Source organism: Barbus barbus (assembly GCF_936440315.1).
Source record: "Barbus barbus genome assembly, chromosome: 5".
Lineage (NCBI taxonomy): Eukaryota > Metazoa > Chordata > Actinopteri > Cypriniformes > Cyprinidae > Barbus > Barbus barbus.
Window position 1 is genome coordinate 19,152,024 of NC_136733.1, and position 15,655 is coordinate 19,167,678.

General features: G+C 36.8%; 2 protein-coding genes across 3 annotated transcripts in view; one reads left to right on the forward strand and one right to left on the reverse strand.

Moving 5' to 3' along the window:
• Positions 1-15,065, reverse strand: part of LOC306870233 (neurogenic locus notch homolog protein 1-like) — a 54,831-nt gene extending 39,766 nt beyond the window's left edge. Inside the window, exons 1-2 of the mRNA XM_079417379.1 lie at positions 14,758-15,065; positions 13,162-13,234 (exon numbers count right to left, since the gene is read on the reverse strand). Coding sequence (XP_079273505.1) covers positions 13,162-13,234; positions 14,758-14,815 — 131 coding nt within the window. The 5' untranslated portion in view covers positions 14,816-15,065. The remainder of the gene's footprint in view (positions 1-13,161; positions 13,235-14,757) is intronic.
• Positions 1-15,655, forward strand: part of LOC306870239 (mucosa-associated lymphoid tissue lymphoma translocation protein 1-like) — a 1,002,100-nt gene that overhangs the window by 704,067 nt on the left and 282,378 nt on the right. The window lies entirely within an intron of this gene.

The following is a 15,655-nucleotide window of genomic DNA, read 5'->3' on the forward strand; positions in this document are numbered from 1 at the left end:
AAGAAAACACAGGGGACTGAGAACCAGGCACGACAAAACCATTAAGTGCACGGTGGGAACTGCACTGCTGCCTACAATGCTACCTTTCCTCCCATTGTCCTATGGCCACTCCGGCACATTTCTGGAGATTCGTTTAGGTTTTTGTGATTATTACACAAACAACACAAACATCTTATACATCACCAGCACAACAACAAACTCTAAAGTTATGCAAGTGTCATCAATCTTGATGTTGTAAAAGAGTTTCATAGAAGAGAAAAGGTTTCTAGCATGTGGAACAGCCAGAAATGCTTATGAATTCAAATCCATTTCTATTTAAATGATCATAGCGTATATTTTTATTGTTTAATTCTCTTCACTGGGGTCTATTTATTAATTGTTTTGCACCAGCAACTTGCATATTTTTTTATATTTTTATATTTTATTTATATTAAATAGTCTGTTTTTTACTGCTATGCCTTTAAAGTTGTGCTGAAATGTAAACAGCAACAAATCCTTTCTTACGTATTGTAAAATAGTAGTTTGGGGTTTGTGAGTTAATGAAAAGCAAATAAAATAAAAAATAAAAATCATGAAAAATGTCAAATTAAAAAGTAAATACTTTTAAAATACTTGAACATTATAAACAGAAATATTTTACTTGTTGACCTGCATGTCAGCGTGACCATTAACTGATATCAGATTACTGTAAACTGTGTTGTTAAATTATAATCATTATAATCAGTAATTATGTCCTCAATGAATGCAACAAATGCCTCGTTTATAGTGGGTTTTATTGTTTTAGTCTTGTCGCGCCGAGATACGGCATCACAACATGGCAAGGGGCATAACATTTCCGTCACATGCTTGAGGTATTCGGCCAATCACAATGCACTAGAAAGCTGGCCAATCAGAGCACACCTCGCTTCTCAGAACGATGGGCTTTGTAAAAAATCTGCGAGTTTCAGAAAGGCGGAGCATAGAGGAGCAACAATGAAGTACAGTATGTGGAAAATAATGAGTTTTTTTAACCTCGAACCACGTAAACACTAGGCATGTGCGCTACGACTAATTTGACTGTTTTGTATGCAACTATTCAAATAGTCTAAAGGCTAGAAACCCCCCAAAAATGGCAAAAGAAAAAACTGCCTACACTTGAAATACTTAATCTTTGAATCACACTGTCAAATCCCTCAATGAATTCTGCTAAAAATAGGTCACGATTACGCCGTATGCTTGCCTCACGTTATCATCATTTAATTTTAGGTGGTCGTTAAACAGAAAAAAAAGGAAGATCATACACTCGACTAGGGGTGTAAGAAAATATCGATACACGTGAGTATCGCGATATTTTGTTTGGCGATACTGTAACGATTCTCCAAAACGGAATATCGATATTTAAAAAAAAAATCATACAAGATTCATGGCAGTTGTTTCGTTTTAAGTTCATATTCCGACCGCTAGTCTTCATCTCTGAACTTAAACAGTGACAGGAAACACTAGCATCAGGGCACTCCACTAATGTTAGCGTTAATATAGTTCGCTGCCAGTAATGGAGAATGAAAGAATTGTTCCAGCTCTCGTTTCGATGTACAAAGCTGAAGTGTGGCGCCATTTAGGCTTTTGTGGTAATGTCCGCCCCGGGACCGCGGCGCGAGCGCCACCTCGGTTCTGCCGCTTGCCGCGTCCCGTGTTGAAGAGCCTTTGCGCGGGGCATGGCGCGTAGTGGTCTCGGCGATTCCACGTGGAACATAAATACAAACTGAAAAACCTGTGAAATCCAAGTTGAAAAGTTCTGAGAATGTTTAACATCTGTATTTATTTGATTGTTTTACAATTGTTTTGTTTTCTTTAGGAATCCTGCAAGCACTTTATTTTTCATTGATATTAAGCAGATGTCATTTTTTGTTCAGATCAAATGTTGTGACATTGCATGTCACAATTGTAAACTTAAACTGTGAAACTTTAAAGTACGGTCTATAAATATATATTTTTATCTTTTTATAAAATACATTTTATACATTTAACTGAAGAATCATGCAAGCGCTTGAATATTTCCTCCTTTACTCGTACTGCACAAAAAGTGGTTCAATAATGTTGAATGTTATAGGGACTGATTATTGCCAATGCAGATCCCAGTGTGTTCTGGTTAAACTATTTTTATTTATTTATTTATTTTTTGCTAAGGTTTGCATATGGTGGTGTGTTCTTAATAACAGCTTTCCTAAAAATATATATATACTATTCCTAAAATAAGAAATATCCCAATATATCGCCTTGCTTACAGTATCGCAATGTATCGCCATATATCGTATCGCAACCCCTGTATTGTGATACGTATCGTATCGCCAGATTCTTGCCAATAAACAGCCCTACACTTGACATAAACCAGTGCATAGCTTATTTATTCAGATCGGCTAGAGCAATACAGAAATGGAAAATCAATCAATACAGAATTCTTCATTTTTATATAATGTTAGCCAACATATTAAAACACATATTAAAACAAAAGTCAAAAACGATAAGAAAGTTTATCAAGGAATAGCATTAAAACAGCTTTTAAAAATGTACTTAATGTTGGCTATATTGTTTAAAAACACAACCATGCTCGTTTTACGTAGACCATACGAAAGACGCTCCCCTCAGACGTCTTCACCTGTGGGCACAGCTGAATGATTCAGACCTGTTGACTTCACTGGGTTTTCAAGTGGGCACCCCACCTCACCGGTGTTTCGTCAACTAGCCCACGACACCTCAATGGGGCTTGACAGCAGTACCAGCGTCCTGGAACTGCTCCCTCGGCCATTCAGGACTTCACCACTCAGCTCTGACCCCCGCCCCCTCTGCCAGCCTGGTTTAGCCACCGCTCACTTCTCTTTACCCACAGCCATCTGGACGCTGTCTCTGCCTGCTTTGATATGTTGTTCACCAGGGTCTTGCGGGTTGCCCCTCTAACTCCAAGCATCCCCAATGCTCTCCAAATATGATTTAATTAAATAATTATATGCAATGTAGTTCTAACACAGTATATTTCCATGCGTGTAGGTTAAGCACGTGCGTCTCACAGCGGCTCCGTTCACAGTATTTCCACAGAAACTGTTATCATTCACATGTGGAGCATCTCAAACTCATCTCTGCTGTTGTGAGTTTGGTTTATTATAACCTTCATCTGGGAACGCAACGCGCGCCATTTTCATCAGATTTGTAAGGTAAATCATTTATAAATCTACACAAACACAGGAGAATACATCGCGATTTCAAAATAAAAGCTCAAACCCTCACTCTGAGTTTATACGGTTTGATGTCCACATATTCATTTAATTACAGTGGCTATAGCATTTCTGTCCTAAAGAAATGGCCAAATATTAAAGATTTAAGTGGACATTTGAATTAAATGGTGCTTGGCCGTCGGCGCCCCTGCAGGCCTTTGTTGTAACGCGTAATCTACATTAGCTCTATTGGTTAGAATACATTATGTATTTTAACAGTTTTGTTCAATAAAACCATATGATTTCTTGCTTTTGATACTTTATTTGAACTAATTATTATTGCATCATTGCTATTATATATGTACTTTAAATTTCACTTAAATCCATATATATATATATATATATATATATATATATATAATTATAGGGCCCTATGAAATCCGTTTTATTTCCAAATTCAGTTTTGTTAAATTTTATTAATCAAAAAGCCTGTCTAATTAATTGAGTTTTAGTTTTATCTGTACCAAATTCTGGATTCCATTTTAATTGTTCCATTAAATTTTAATAATAAAAAGCATATCCAATTAATTGATTTTATATTAAAAAAAGTATTTTTTCAGAAATACTGCACATTTACATTTTTCACCAAAATAAATTCTGGTAAATAATATTTCTGGTAAATACTCCTTTAAAAAGTGTTTTTTGATTATAATTGTATTATTATTAGACTAGAACACGTGGATATGTTGTCATTCTTACACTATAATACTGAACTTTGATTTCAGTGATTTGGACTATGAGATGGAAACTTGCTTCTTGCACTTTATTTTGCACTTCACTTTTGCTTTAAAAAAGGATTTGATAGAAATTTAGATTTAATTTGGTTTAATAAAATATTTTTAAGTAAAATTGTTGATTTTTTTGCGGGAAATTAGACGTTTAGATTAATCGATAAATTAGTCGTTAGATTAATCGAAATAAAAATAGTCGTTAATGGCAGCCCTAGACCCCTTTAAAATAAACTTTCTAACTTCTTTTATTTCTTACTTTTATCATTTCTAACTTCTTTCAGAAAGAAATGCAGAGCAGCAGGTGCCAAACAGCCAGGAACAGCAGAATGAACTTATATTGACTTATAGTTTTCTCATGATATTGTTATTTTTACAGCTTGGTTGTTATAAATGTTTTTTTGGACTAGAGAGGAAGTTATGTATTTGGTTGTAGTTGGTTTCATAGTTTATCATGCTCTTGTATCCAAAACTTTAAAAAAAAGAAAGAAAGATTATATCACCCCTTCGTTGAGAATTGAGATCCGATGCAGAAAAATTAGGCTGATTTAACCCAGACAACACATCGCTGTGTGCAGTTATGAGGGCCTGTGTCGGCCTTCCAGAAAGGCCTCAGGGAGCAGGTGCGCATGCTAATGAGGGAGCGGCAGCTGCTGGTCACAGTGCACCCGACTCCCTACTCATAAACTCCCCTCACACTTTCCCAAAGAGAATAAGAGGGCCAAGGCAGCAGGCAGTTGAATGGTTTGCCCACCACAGAGCAGAGCAGACAGGCTCCATGAGAAGGCCCATTGTTCCTGTCACCATTCAGAGCAGAGCTGACCGCAGTCTGGGTGCCTCTAACCCCTCTGAGTGTGCATTCAGCTGTTAAACCTCCTCTTCTTTCCCCTCCCTTCCATCCCATCCCTCGGTAACCTCTCTATCCCTCTTGTTCTCATCATGGCCTCCCTTTTTAATCTTCCAGCCTCCTCTTCACTTCCTTCCTACTTGGCTGGGCTAGAGCTGTAGTCACACTCCTCCACGTTTGCCTTTTACTGTCTCCCGCCTTCTCCTCTCATCTTCATCTTCAGTTCCTTGTATATCTGGATGATGAGGTCATTTTTGAATCATATACCTCAGCACTTGGCTGAAAACAACTCTCTGTCCTGCTTTTAAAAGTTACAAAGCTTTAAAGGTTCTTTAATGGCCTGTGTCGATATCTATTTGCATTCTACTATTTAGATTATAATATTTTTTATATCATATAAAATATATACAGCACAGTTCAAAAGTTCATAATAGAACTGTAGTGTCTGTAAAATATATAATATTTTACATAATGTTTTTGTGAAGGCCAATGAGACATAAACAACATTGCTGAAATTAAACTACCACTTATTTTACATTCAGTAAATTACTCAGAAATATACGCAATCAGTATTAGTATTGGTACAATATATTGGTTATCAGACAGTATTAAATCGATTATTTTAACTTATGAGTATTGGGTTATTGGATATTTAATTAATTTCCCTATTTTTATATTAAGTGAGCATTAGTTAGCAGCAACATTAAAGTTAATCTAGTAAAATACGGCTGAACAATCTTTCATAAATTAAAAACATGAAAATCCATTTTTATACTGTACATTATAATGTTGTGATGCTTAAATTAACTTTAACATTAAAAGTGTTTTATTTTTCATTCATATATGCAAAATAGAAAATAATTTTAAATATCTGTTTTAAGCCATAACCAGAAATATTTATTGGTATCGGCCAGAATTTCAATATTGTTGCCTCCCTAATATTCACAAAAAATTCACTAAAATATTTGAAAATCTGTGAAAAGATATTGGCGCTGACGCACCATTTGGTAATTGGCCAAGCGGTCACCAAACAACCTATTTTCATTGGTGGATTTAATATTTAAAGTTAGTGTTTACTTTGTTTGGGGTAGAGATGCCTTAACTACAGCAATTAAAAACTGCATACATTTTTTGGTCAGAATTAAAGGTAACACTTTAAATTAGGGAACACTATTCGCTATTAATTGGTTGCTTATTAGCATGCATATTACTAGCATACTGGCTGTTATACAGTAGATATTAATGCATAACCATATTCTAGATACCTTAACCCTACCCAATACCTAAACATAACTACTACAACAACTGCCTTACATCCTATCAATAAGCAGCTACAGAGCCTAGTTCACTGATAAGCTACGCAATATACGCCTTCGATAAAGAACGTGATATTGCCTAGCTTCTCAGTGAACTACGGCTCTGTGTATTAAATGGTGCTCCATTTGAAAGCAGGTGATGGAGATTTACCGCTAATCAAGGAACCGACTTTACTGACGAGATGCGCATGCATATCGCATGCGATATATCGCCCCCAGCCCTAGCAGCTAATTAGGAGTCTAGTGAGGGAAAACTCTTAGTTAATAGTGAATATGTGCTCCCTAATCTAAAGTGTTGCCAAACTAAACATCTATCTAGCCCATTCCCTACATTATGTGGAATGAAGAAAATTTTCCAAACACTTTCAAAAGTACACAGCAGTCTGACAATACTAGCTCACTAAAAGCCCAAATTCATTTGTTGTTATTCAGTTTAATTTCCCAAAACATGTCTAGTAGGATTCCATGATGGATGGACCTTTCATTCACAAGCTTTCTGAGACAAAGAATATGAACCTGGTTTACAGGATTTGTGCATTGCCTGAGGGGAGGAGTCCATGGCCTTGCTGGAATGTAACCGTTTACATAAAAAATTCACCCCATTCTGTGTCCCCATCCCTGACAGCACTCCTTAATGGAGAGGCCTGGCAGCCGCACTTAACGGCACCCTGTGGAAAATCACACCACCTTTGAAAGTCTACTAGACCTGCCCGTCCTGGTGAACAGTCCCACTTCTTGAGGGGGTAAATACATAGGGCACTTAGTCAGCCTTGGCTCCTGCTAGTAAAGCACACATTAGGGAATTACGTGAGTACACTGAGGACCTCCGGAAACCCTGCCAGTTTGCTCTTTAACTTGGCAAATGCTTGTTACGTTAGCAATCAAGCTACTTAAAGTGGCATTAGGCCACAAAAAGGGAAGCCTACTAAGATAATAATACTTTAAAGAGAACAAAAGCAATGAGGCTTTTAATTTTAAAAAAGTTTTGAAAAAAATTTGCTTGTGTATAAAACCATCAGTGCATTTCTTGACACTTGAAAAAAGCCAGATTTATAATTATGCATATAAAAAAACTGCAGCATTCCCCAAATCTTTTTAAGTAAAAACAATCTCCATTTACAAATCTCCATCCTTAACTCAGACAGAAAAGGCCCATAAAAATAAATCACAGGCTCTGTAAACAGACCTAGTTCATGTTTGATTCTGACCAGAGAATGACCCCATACTGTTATTCTAACTTCACCATCCTCTCAGAAATACCTTTGTCCTCTAAAAAGTGATGGGATTCATTCTGTGGCAACCAGTAGCCCATGACAACAGAATTTTACTAGCGCTGCAAAGCTGGCCCAGGCCAGAGCAGATGTTTTGTTGACACCTGACCCTCAGCCAGATGAAACACAGGGGGTTTCCACCCACTGCACTCCAATCTGCCATCTGCCATTGAAAGGTCACAAAGTGAAGGGGGTTGTCTCTCACAACAAAAAGTTAAAGTCTAACTTGGAAGCCCTTTCATGGTTGAACTACAGGACTGAATACAGGATACTGTATACTGTAAGTAGAATACAGAATACTGTAGTGGCTGTAAAGACAATGAATGAATGTTCAAGACATCAAGACACTGATGCTTGCATATAGAACAACCACAGGTTCAGCACCTGCCTACTTCCACTCACTATTACGAATCTACATCCCCTCCAGAAGTCTGAGATCCGCTAGTGAGCGACGCCTCGTGGTACCATCACAGAGAGGCTCAAAATCACTCTCCAGAACATTCTCGTTCACCATTCCTGGCTGGTGGAATGATCTTCCCACCCCTATCCGGAGTGCTGGATCCCTGGCTATCTTCAAACAACAACTGAAAACTCATCTCTTTCGACACTAATTGACTTCATCCTAAACTAAACAATTGTGCCAAAAAAAACACACTTTATCTTTCTTGTTATTTATTCCTTCCCTTGCGAGCTTGTACTTATTTGAACAATGCCTGAGACTTGGTGTTATGAGCACTTCGTCTGTCTGATTGCCTCTTCAAGATGAATCGCTTTATGTATTCCCCAATCGTAAGTCGCTTTGGATAAAAGCATCTGCAAAATGACTAAATGTAAATGTCCAAAACAGCACTGTGATGTTTGGACATTATACTAGAAGTGTAATTAAAGGATATTTTATTACAACAATGTTTGTGCATAATGGTAATTACCACATATTTATTTTTTCCTTCGTTCTTTCTTACAAAAAGCAAATATCACAGTTACAGTAAGACAACTAGAAATGAAGCTAGAATACACTCGTTATTACACACGTTATTCACAAAAGTCTGCCCTAGGTTAGAGTCATGCAAATAGCCATGATTCAGTTAAAAAAACTGGCCTGCATGATTATTTCATAACTGATCCAGTTACAAAGCTTCTTAAATTAACAGCAATATTTTACAGTACTATTTTACAATATTACTGTTTTTACTTTATCTTTGATCGAATAAAATCTTTGATAAGCATAAGAGACTTTTTTTTAACAAATCAATACTTTTATCCAGCAAGGACACATTAAATTGATCAAAAGTGATGGTAATTTAATTGATAAAATTTTTGCACAATTTAACAAAAATTAGATACAGTACGTTATTCACAGAAAATCTTCACCTCTGCCCTAGCTCATAGCCATGATCCAGTTCACAAAACAAGCCTGAATGATTCTTTCATAAATCAGACTGATCCGGTTGCAAAGCTTCTCAAGTTAACAGCTCACTGGAGGGGAAGATTATAGGTAACAATTTAAATTTAGGTCTGTTTCTAACGCAAAGTTATCATATGACTTCAGAAGACAACACAAGCTGTATAGACCCTTTTATTGTACATTTATAGTTCTTTTGTGTCCTATTAGAACTAGTACATTATTTAAACATAATTTTATTTTAAACTATAATTTAAATCATGTTTACTGTTTTATATTTAAACTATTATTTAATATTAAGTTTACTGTAATATTTAGCACCCTGTTTACTTGTATTGTAAGTACCTTACTAACTGTGATTTTGCTGTGAATTTGACCAGCTAAAATGCCTTACTTTGGTTGTTAGCATTATGTCTTGAATGCCTTTAATAGAGCTCAGTTAATAAGTTGCCCAGAACATTCCTAAAGGCAATTAGCTAGCATTAGTTGTTTGTGTGATGAGGCTACTTGTAAGATAATTGTTAGGTTTTGTTAAGAAGGTCGTTGCACCACTGGCCTGTTTTGTACCCTTGGGCAGTGTGACAATGACGCAAAATCGACTCTCTTTTAAACCCTAATTTCCTGAAGTGGGGAGTTTAACTCGGAGGTGTCTTTGAGTCTTGTCTGTTCTTTATGAAACATGGCCCCGGGCTCTTCGCACTCTCTCTGTAATCACCAGAGGAGAACCGATCCTCCAGGCCCACATCTGTTAGTGTTCATTACGCCTGTGTTTATTTGTCCCTATAGTACTGAGGGACCCTATGGGAACGACAGTTCCTCTGAGGGACAGGGAGCAGCCATTAACGGACCCAATACTTTTCTAATGAGTGTTGCTCCTGGTGGTTTTATAAGGCTAGGGAGAAGGTTAATGTTTTCAGATGTCCTTCACAGCACTAAGTAGTAATTTTTTGAGTGGAATGATGCCGGACACTTAACAGGAAGAGGATTTATTTATTAAAATATCCTTGTTAACCCCTCTGACAGTGTGACAAAGTGAGAGGAAACTTTTAAACATCTGCCACTGCCCGAGCTGAATAGAAAAACCACAGGCATTAGCAGGTATTATGCTGTAAGTAGCAGCCATTGTACACGGTCAATTATTTACCTTGATACTGATCACTTGTAATGCTGTGTTCCACAGGCAGATGGTTCAGGTCAAAAGCATCAAACAAAAACAACACACGCCTGGTGTGTTTTGCTGGCTTTTGTTTTTTTTTGTACTTGGCCAGCTGTAGATACAGAACACAATCTGGCAATAACAGAATGTACAATCAAAGTTTGCTGAATTCCTGATAGAAATAGGGCAGAATCAGATTTCAACTCGCCAACACAAGTCACTTTGGTCAGTCGAGAGATTAAGCTGTGCCATAAAGATGTCAAGAACGGGACACTCAGCATTGGTCATCTGTGGTGATATGATAAGAGACTACAACTTCTCTTCCTTTGGCACTTGTGTCTATTTCCTGTATCAAAATACAGTAAGGAACTCATCTCTAGAAAGCAAAGAGAGCGTTTATTGAAACTGTCCCACACAATCAAGTCATTCTGGATTACTGCTTTAGACACACCACACATGGCCCAGGGTGTTACTATTTTGGCTCACATTTACAAAGTAAGGATCATAAATATACAGCGACACTCTGTAATAATACAAACACAAATTAAAATGTGTCCTGCATAAACTCTATTTTGGCAGAAACGTTGTTATACCACAATGTTATAACTCCAACCCACAAACTGCAACTATAAGCTCTAAGTATGAGATGAATAATTAGATGGATGCATGTTAGTAATGAATTAAAACAAGGTTTATCCCACCGACATCAGTTGTTCAGCTCTGTATTCAAATCTTTATGACTCTATTGGGACCCAATCGGAAGACACTGAGCTCTTTTTGCACATTACATCAACACCCGGCCATCAAAGTTCGCATGTGAACTTCTCCTCATCTCCCTCCAGTCTTGCATCTCTCATCTCCTTGTCGAACACTAATCCTTTTGATTCAAATCTGCCATCCCTCATACATACAAGGAATTCAGATGTGGAAGCTGGTTTGTATTACTGTCAGTTGGTCTTCTGGCCTTGCCAAAGCGTCAAAGATAACGACTCACTCACTCCTTTACGAGCCTGTCAGAGAGCCAGATATGAGTGTTTGGTATTCCTGGCATGGAATGTCAAGTAGAACCAACACATCTTCCCAAAACAATATAAGACTAGCTGAACAACATCTGATTTAAAATATTACCTTCAGTTACATTTTATGTTTCTATATAGATTTACTCTTCATGTGACGCATTAAATTACTACACAATGTGTTGTCAATGAATATAATGTATTTTTAAATTTAAATGAAAAATCTGACTAAGTTAAACCAACAGAAGCCATTTTAGGGTTCAGATGTAAAAAATAAGTAATAAAATTAAATAAACTTGTTTTTATCATGTGTTTGCTTTTGCATATTTTCTTGCTTTTTAATACTTTTCTTAATCAAAACAAATGTGTTTTAGGAGCCCATGCACACTTAACTATATTATGTCAGATAATGTAAAAAATATATCTCTTATGCAACAATTAACTAGTTAAATATTATGTAATACATATTTAAACATTACTGATACAATTATTAATTATTAATAAAAAATAATGTGTACTTTTTGTATTGTTTAAAAATGTTATTTAATATGACTGAAATAACTGAACCTACATTCAGTCCTTTTTAAGATGTTTTGAAGAATATTTCAACTCTAATCAAAGTCAAAAAGGGTGCATACCCCACTGACTTTCATTTATGCACAAACAAACACTGAGACATTTTTCAAAATATCTTCTTTTGTGCTCCACAGAAGAAGAAAAAAATCATACAGCTTTGGAAAAACACGAGGGGGAATAAATAACGACAGAACAACATTTTTTGGGAGAACTACCTCTTTAAGAGAACAACTGCACATTTTCAGTATTTACAGTGCAGCGAACTAAAAGGGCAAAATTTGTCAAAAGCATTTGAGGGCATTCACAATGGATCCATTTGATTAGAGGGACAGCGTGACCAAAACTGACCTACGAACTCACTTTTTGCCAAAGTTTGTCAGACATGTTGCAGGACCACCAGTCTGCATTTGTTTGTCCGCCAATTGCATTTGAACAATAGATAAAAGGTACCAGACATAGTAACGTGCCATCCTGAGCGGGAGAGCGGCCTTCGTTTGTATCTCCATGTTTAATTAGAGGAGTCTGAGTATGATAGGGCACAATGGTGGCTTTGTGGCCCGACTGAGGCAGGGAGGCTGCCAGACAGAATTAAGATGTGGCCCACCGCCAGCGCGGCTCCATGTGCTCGCAGTCCACTGAGGGAGGCCAAAAACAAAGCCACCACCATCCTGCTTCAAATGAGCTCTACCAGTGTGCTCCTTCATAGCCACCTTGATAAACTCATTGATAGCCGGAGAAAGACAATGCAACCCTGGCCAAATGCTTGCAACCCAATCCTGCATTCACATCACTGCTGAAGTCAAAAGTACAGAGGGCCAAAGAGAGTTAACCCTATTAGAAAATCGACCAACACAATTAGAGCAAAGAAGCAGTCGACCGTCGTGTTCAAGCACAGTAGAGAAATGAAAGTTATGTGATGGTATGCGAGCTGAGACAACCTGTTTGCTCTTGATTTTCCAATGATGCAACGCTACCAATTATGAAAACATCCAGTCCAATTACACTCTACTGCCATCTGTCCTTCTAATGTAAATCACAGAGAGTGAATGGGCATTCAAAATAGGACAAAACACCCGAGCAGGGGCAGGGTGCGCAAGGGGGGGCCTCAGGCATTCTGGGAAGCCTCAAACAGATTAGTCACACAGAATTAATCTAGACTGGAGAACAATGGTCGCCGAGCTTCTGGCAAACCCCAGCTGTCGTTCCATGAATGAAAAGCGAAATAAGATTTAGGGCTCCGGGTGTCGCCGAGACTTGGGCTGAAGAAGTGGCCCGTACTCACGACCAGCCGGAGGGGGGTGATGCCCTAGGCCCTCTTCATCAGAGATTGTGTATGTCGTTCATTAGCTGAGGCCATGTTCTTCAAGGAGGGAAGCACACTTTGCTTTTGTTTGCAAAGTTGAGATTCACATTGATCGCTAGTGTTCTGGTATACAACATTTTTTTAATGCATCTCTGAAAATTTGAAACTTCTGGAACCGGATCACAATGAAATTTCATATCAGTGATGTGTGCAATTCTGAAATAATGTATTAAATTCCTTCAGGGTATTGATGTGGTTCAGAAACTACAATTTTATGTAACTGAGTTCAATTACTTACTTGCATTCTCCCCACCCGTCTGCAGTAGGTTCACATGTACCACCATTTTGGCATTTTTCTGAGCAATCCAGGCCTGGAAACATAGAAACAGGGTTATAAATTTCTATTGAGCATTGCATTAAGTCGATCCCATTCCCATCTCAAAACTAATATATACTGTCAAAGGTGGTATCATCCTTAATTTTTAAATATTAATAATAATATACTTTTTACACATTCTTAAATTTTCAATTTGATTCCAAACTATGCAAAAGTTGGTAAGATACTGGGCAAAAACCAGAAAGAAAGTGTGACTCCTAACACCTTAAAGTGATGTTTATGGACAGAGGGACTTGACAGCACACTCCTGTGAGCATTCTTCATTCTGCAGTTGTTCTGGGGAATGTCTTATGGCAAGCTGATTTAACATTTATTCTTTAAAACCAATTAATATCTGTTAATAAGTTACTTTTACTTATTGTCTATAGTAGTACTTGTATTTAATTACAAGTAAGCAATGCAAAGTGACTATTTTTTCACTACTTCCAATCCATTATATGCTAGTATATCTTCCTATAGTGACAGTCTGTTTAATTGGCCACTATAACTATTTCTTATCTTATTAGTTAAATAGCTTTTTTATGTGTCATATACAACGCCTAATCAGGACTTACTATGAAGATTTAAAAAAAAAAATAATACTAAAAATAACTGATACATACTAATTCTAATAAATAGATCTGATTAGTACAAGGGAAATACTTGAATAAATACTAGAATAAAATATGTAGCAACCAGAAACAGCAGGAATGCATACTAGTCAGAAGTGAATAGTTGTGAGTAAAAATGAAATTAATGAAATGTTACTTGTCACTATTTGGTAAGTAACTAAAAGTAACTGAATAAGTATTAGGCTAATATGTAATGAATAGGGTATCCTATTTGTGAGACACTGTTACCTATCAGTAGTAACTAAAGAAATGACAAAAGACATTACCTAATTGGATTAACATAAACATTAACATAAAAATAGATAATAGTTGCAAGCAATACAAACGGCTTGCCATAATGTAACGTTGGGTAGCATCTAACTGCAAAAGTGTTGAAACTTCGGTCAAACTGCGCTTCAGCAACAGGCTACTTGCCACTATTGCACTGTATGAACTGTAGCTTCGAAACCGCCCTGTGGTCTGATTCTAAAACACACTTGGATGCGTTCAAATCTGTATCATTACGAGCAAAACTAACATTTAATGTAGCCTACATTAAATGTTAAAAGTTGGATATGTATATTTTGCGTTAGAGTAAACCTAGCGACCTGTTAGCAGAGTTAGTCCAACATACTTCGTGATACCGTTACAGGTAACAAAGGTAAAGTTCAGTCTACATAATACAAAAATCTGCTCTTTATGCCGTTTGAAACAATGAACAGGCTGTGTACTGACATCAGTGCGCAAGTGATTCTTCTCGGACAAGGTCTTTAATTTGACAATAAATGTCAGTAGCCTATTAAACGTAGACTATTTATTAGAAATCATGGTAATCATAGCCTAATGTTTGTCATGGTAATCATAGAAATTGCGGCTAATGAAGAAAGCATCTTGCCATGAAACGTACCTTGCGTCAAAGTTAAGAGTGATATCAGAAGAATTAGTTTCACGAGGAAAAGATGCATTCCTTCTTATGGATAGTTGTGGGATTCCACGCAGGCTTAACATATATCCAACATTGGTCTGTTCAAAAAAGCAAATGAATCACGAAAGTATCAAAATAGATCCAAAACCAGCACTTGTGTCTTGTGCTCGCGACCTCTGGTGCTGCTCGTGCAGTGAATGAGAGAGATCATGTATTCAAGGCTTCATTCTACTGCTTTCATCCCGAGACTCCTTCCGCCACACCACTTCACGAGCTGGAGCCCTAGCTATTCATTTACTTGACAACGCATGACATATCGAGTTTTATATGGATCTTGATTAAAGCCAACACTGTAAAAAAAAAATCAAGCTTCAACTAGGCTAATTATTTAGTAAGTAGTTCCACAGAAATGTTACGTTCAGTCAATTTTTCTCTTAAATGAATTGTTATTTTGTAGTTGGATCAACCTTTACTGAACTAGTTTTATAGTCCATTCAACTAAAATGTTCAAACATTTAGAAAAACACAGCAATTATGTCAATTAAAATGGAACCATTTACTCCATGTGTTTTATATGTTACCTCAACTAAGATTTATTATTTGGGCATCATAAGAAATTGCTGTGGAACTAGTTATTACATTTTATATATTTTTATAGTTTAACAAGATTATTAAAAATGATTAACTGTCTTTCAATCACTAAAAACACACACATTACAACACATAATAGCTTTTATTTAATAACAGTCTGCACTTATAACATTTTTCATACAGGCTAAACACACATGCTTGAAGAAAAACAAGTCACCTACATCTTGGATGGCCTAAGGGTCAGTAAAGTAAAAGCAAATTTTCATTTTTGGGTGAACTATCTCTTTAA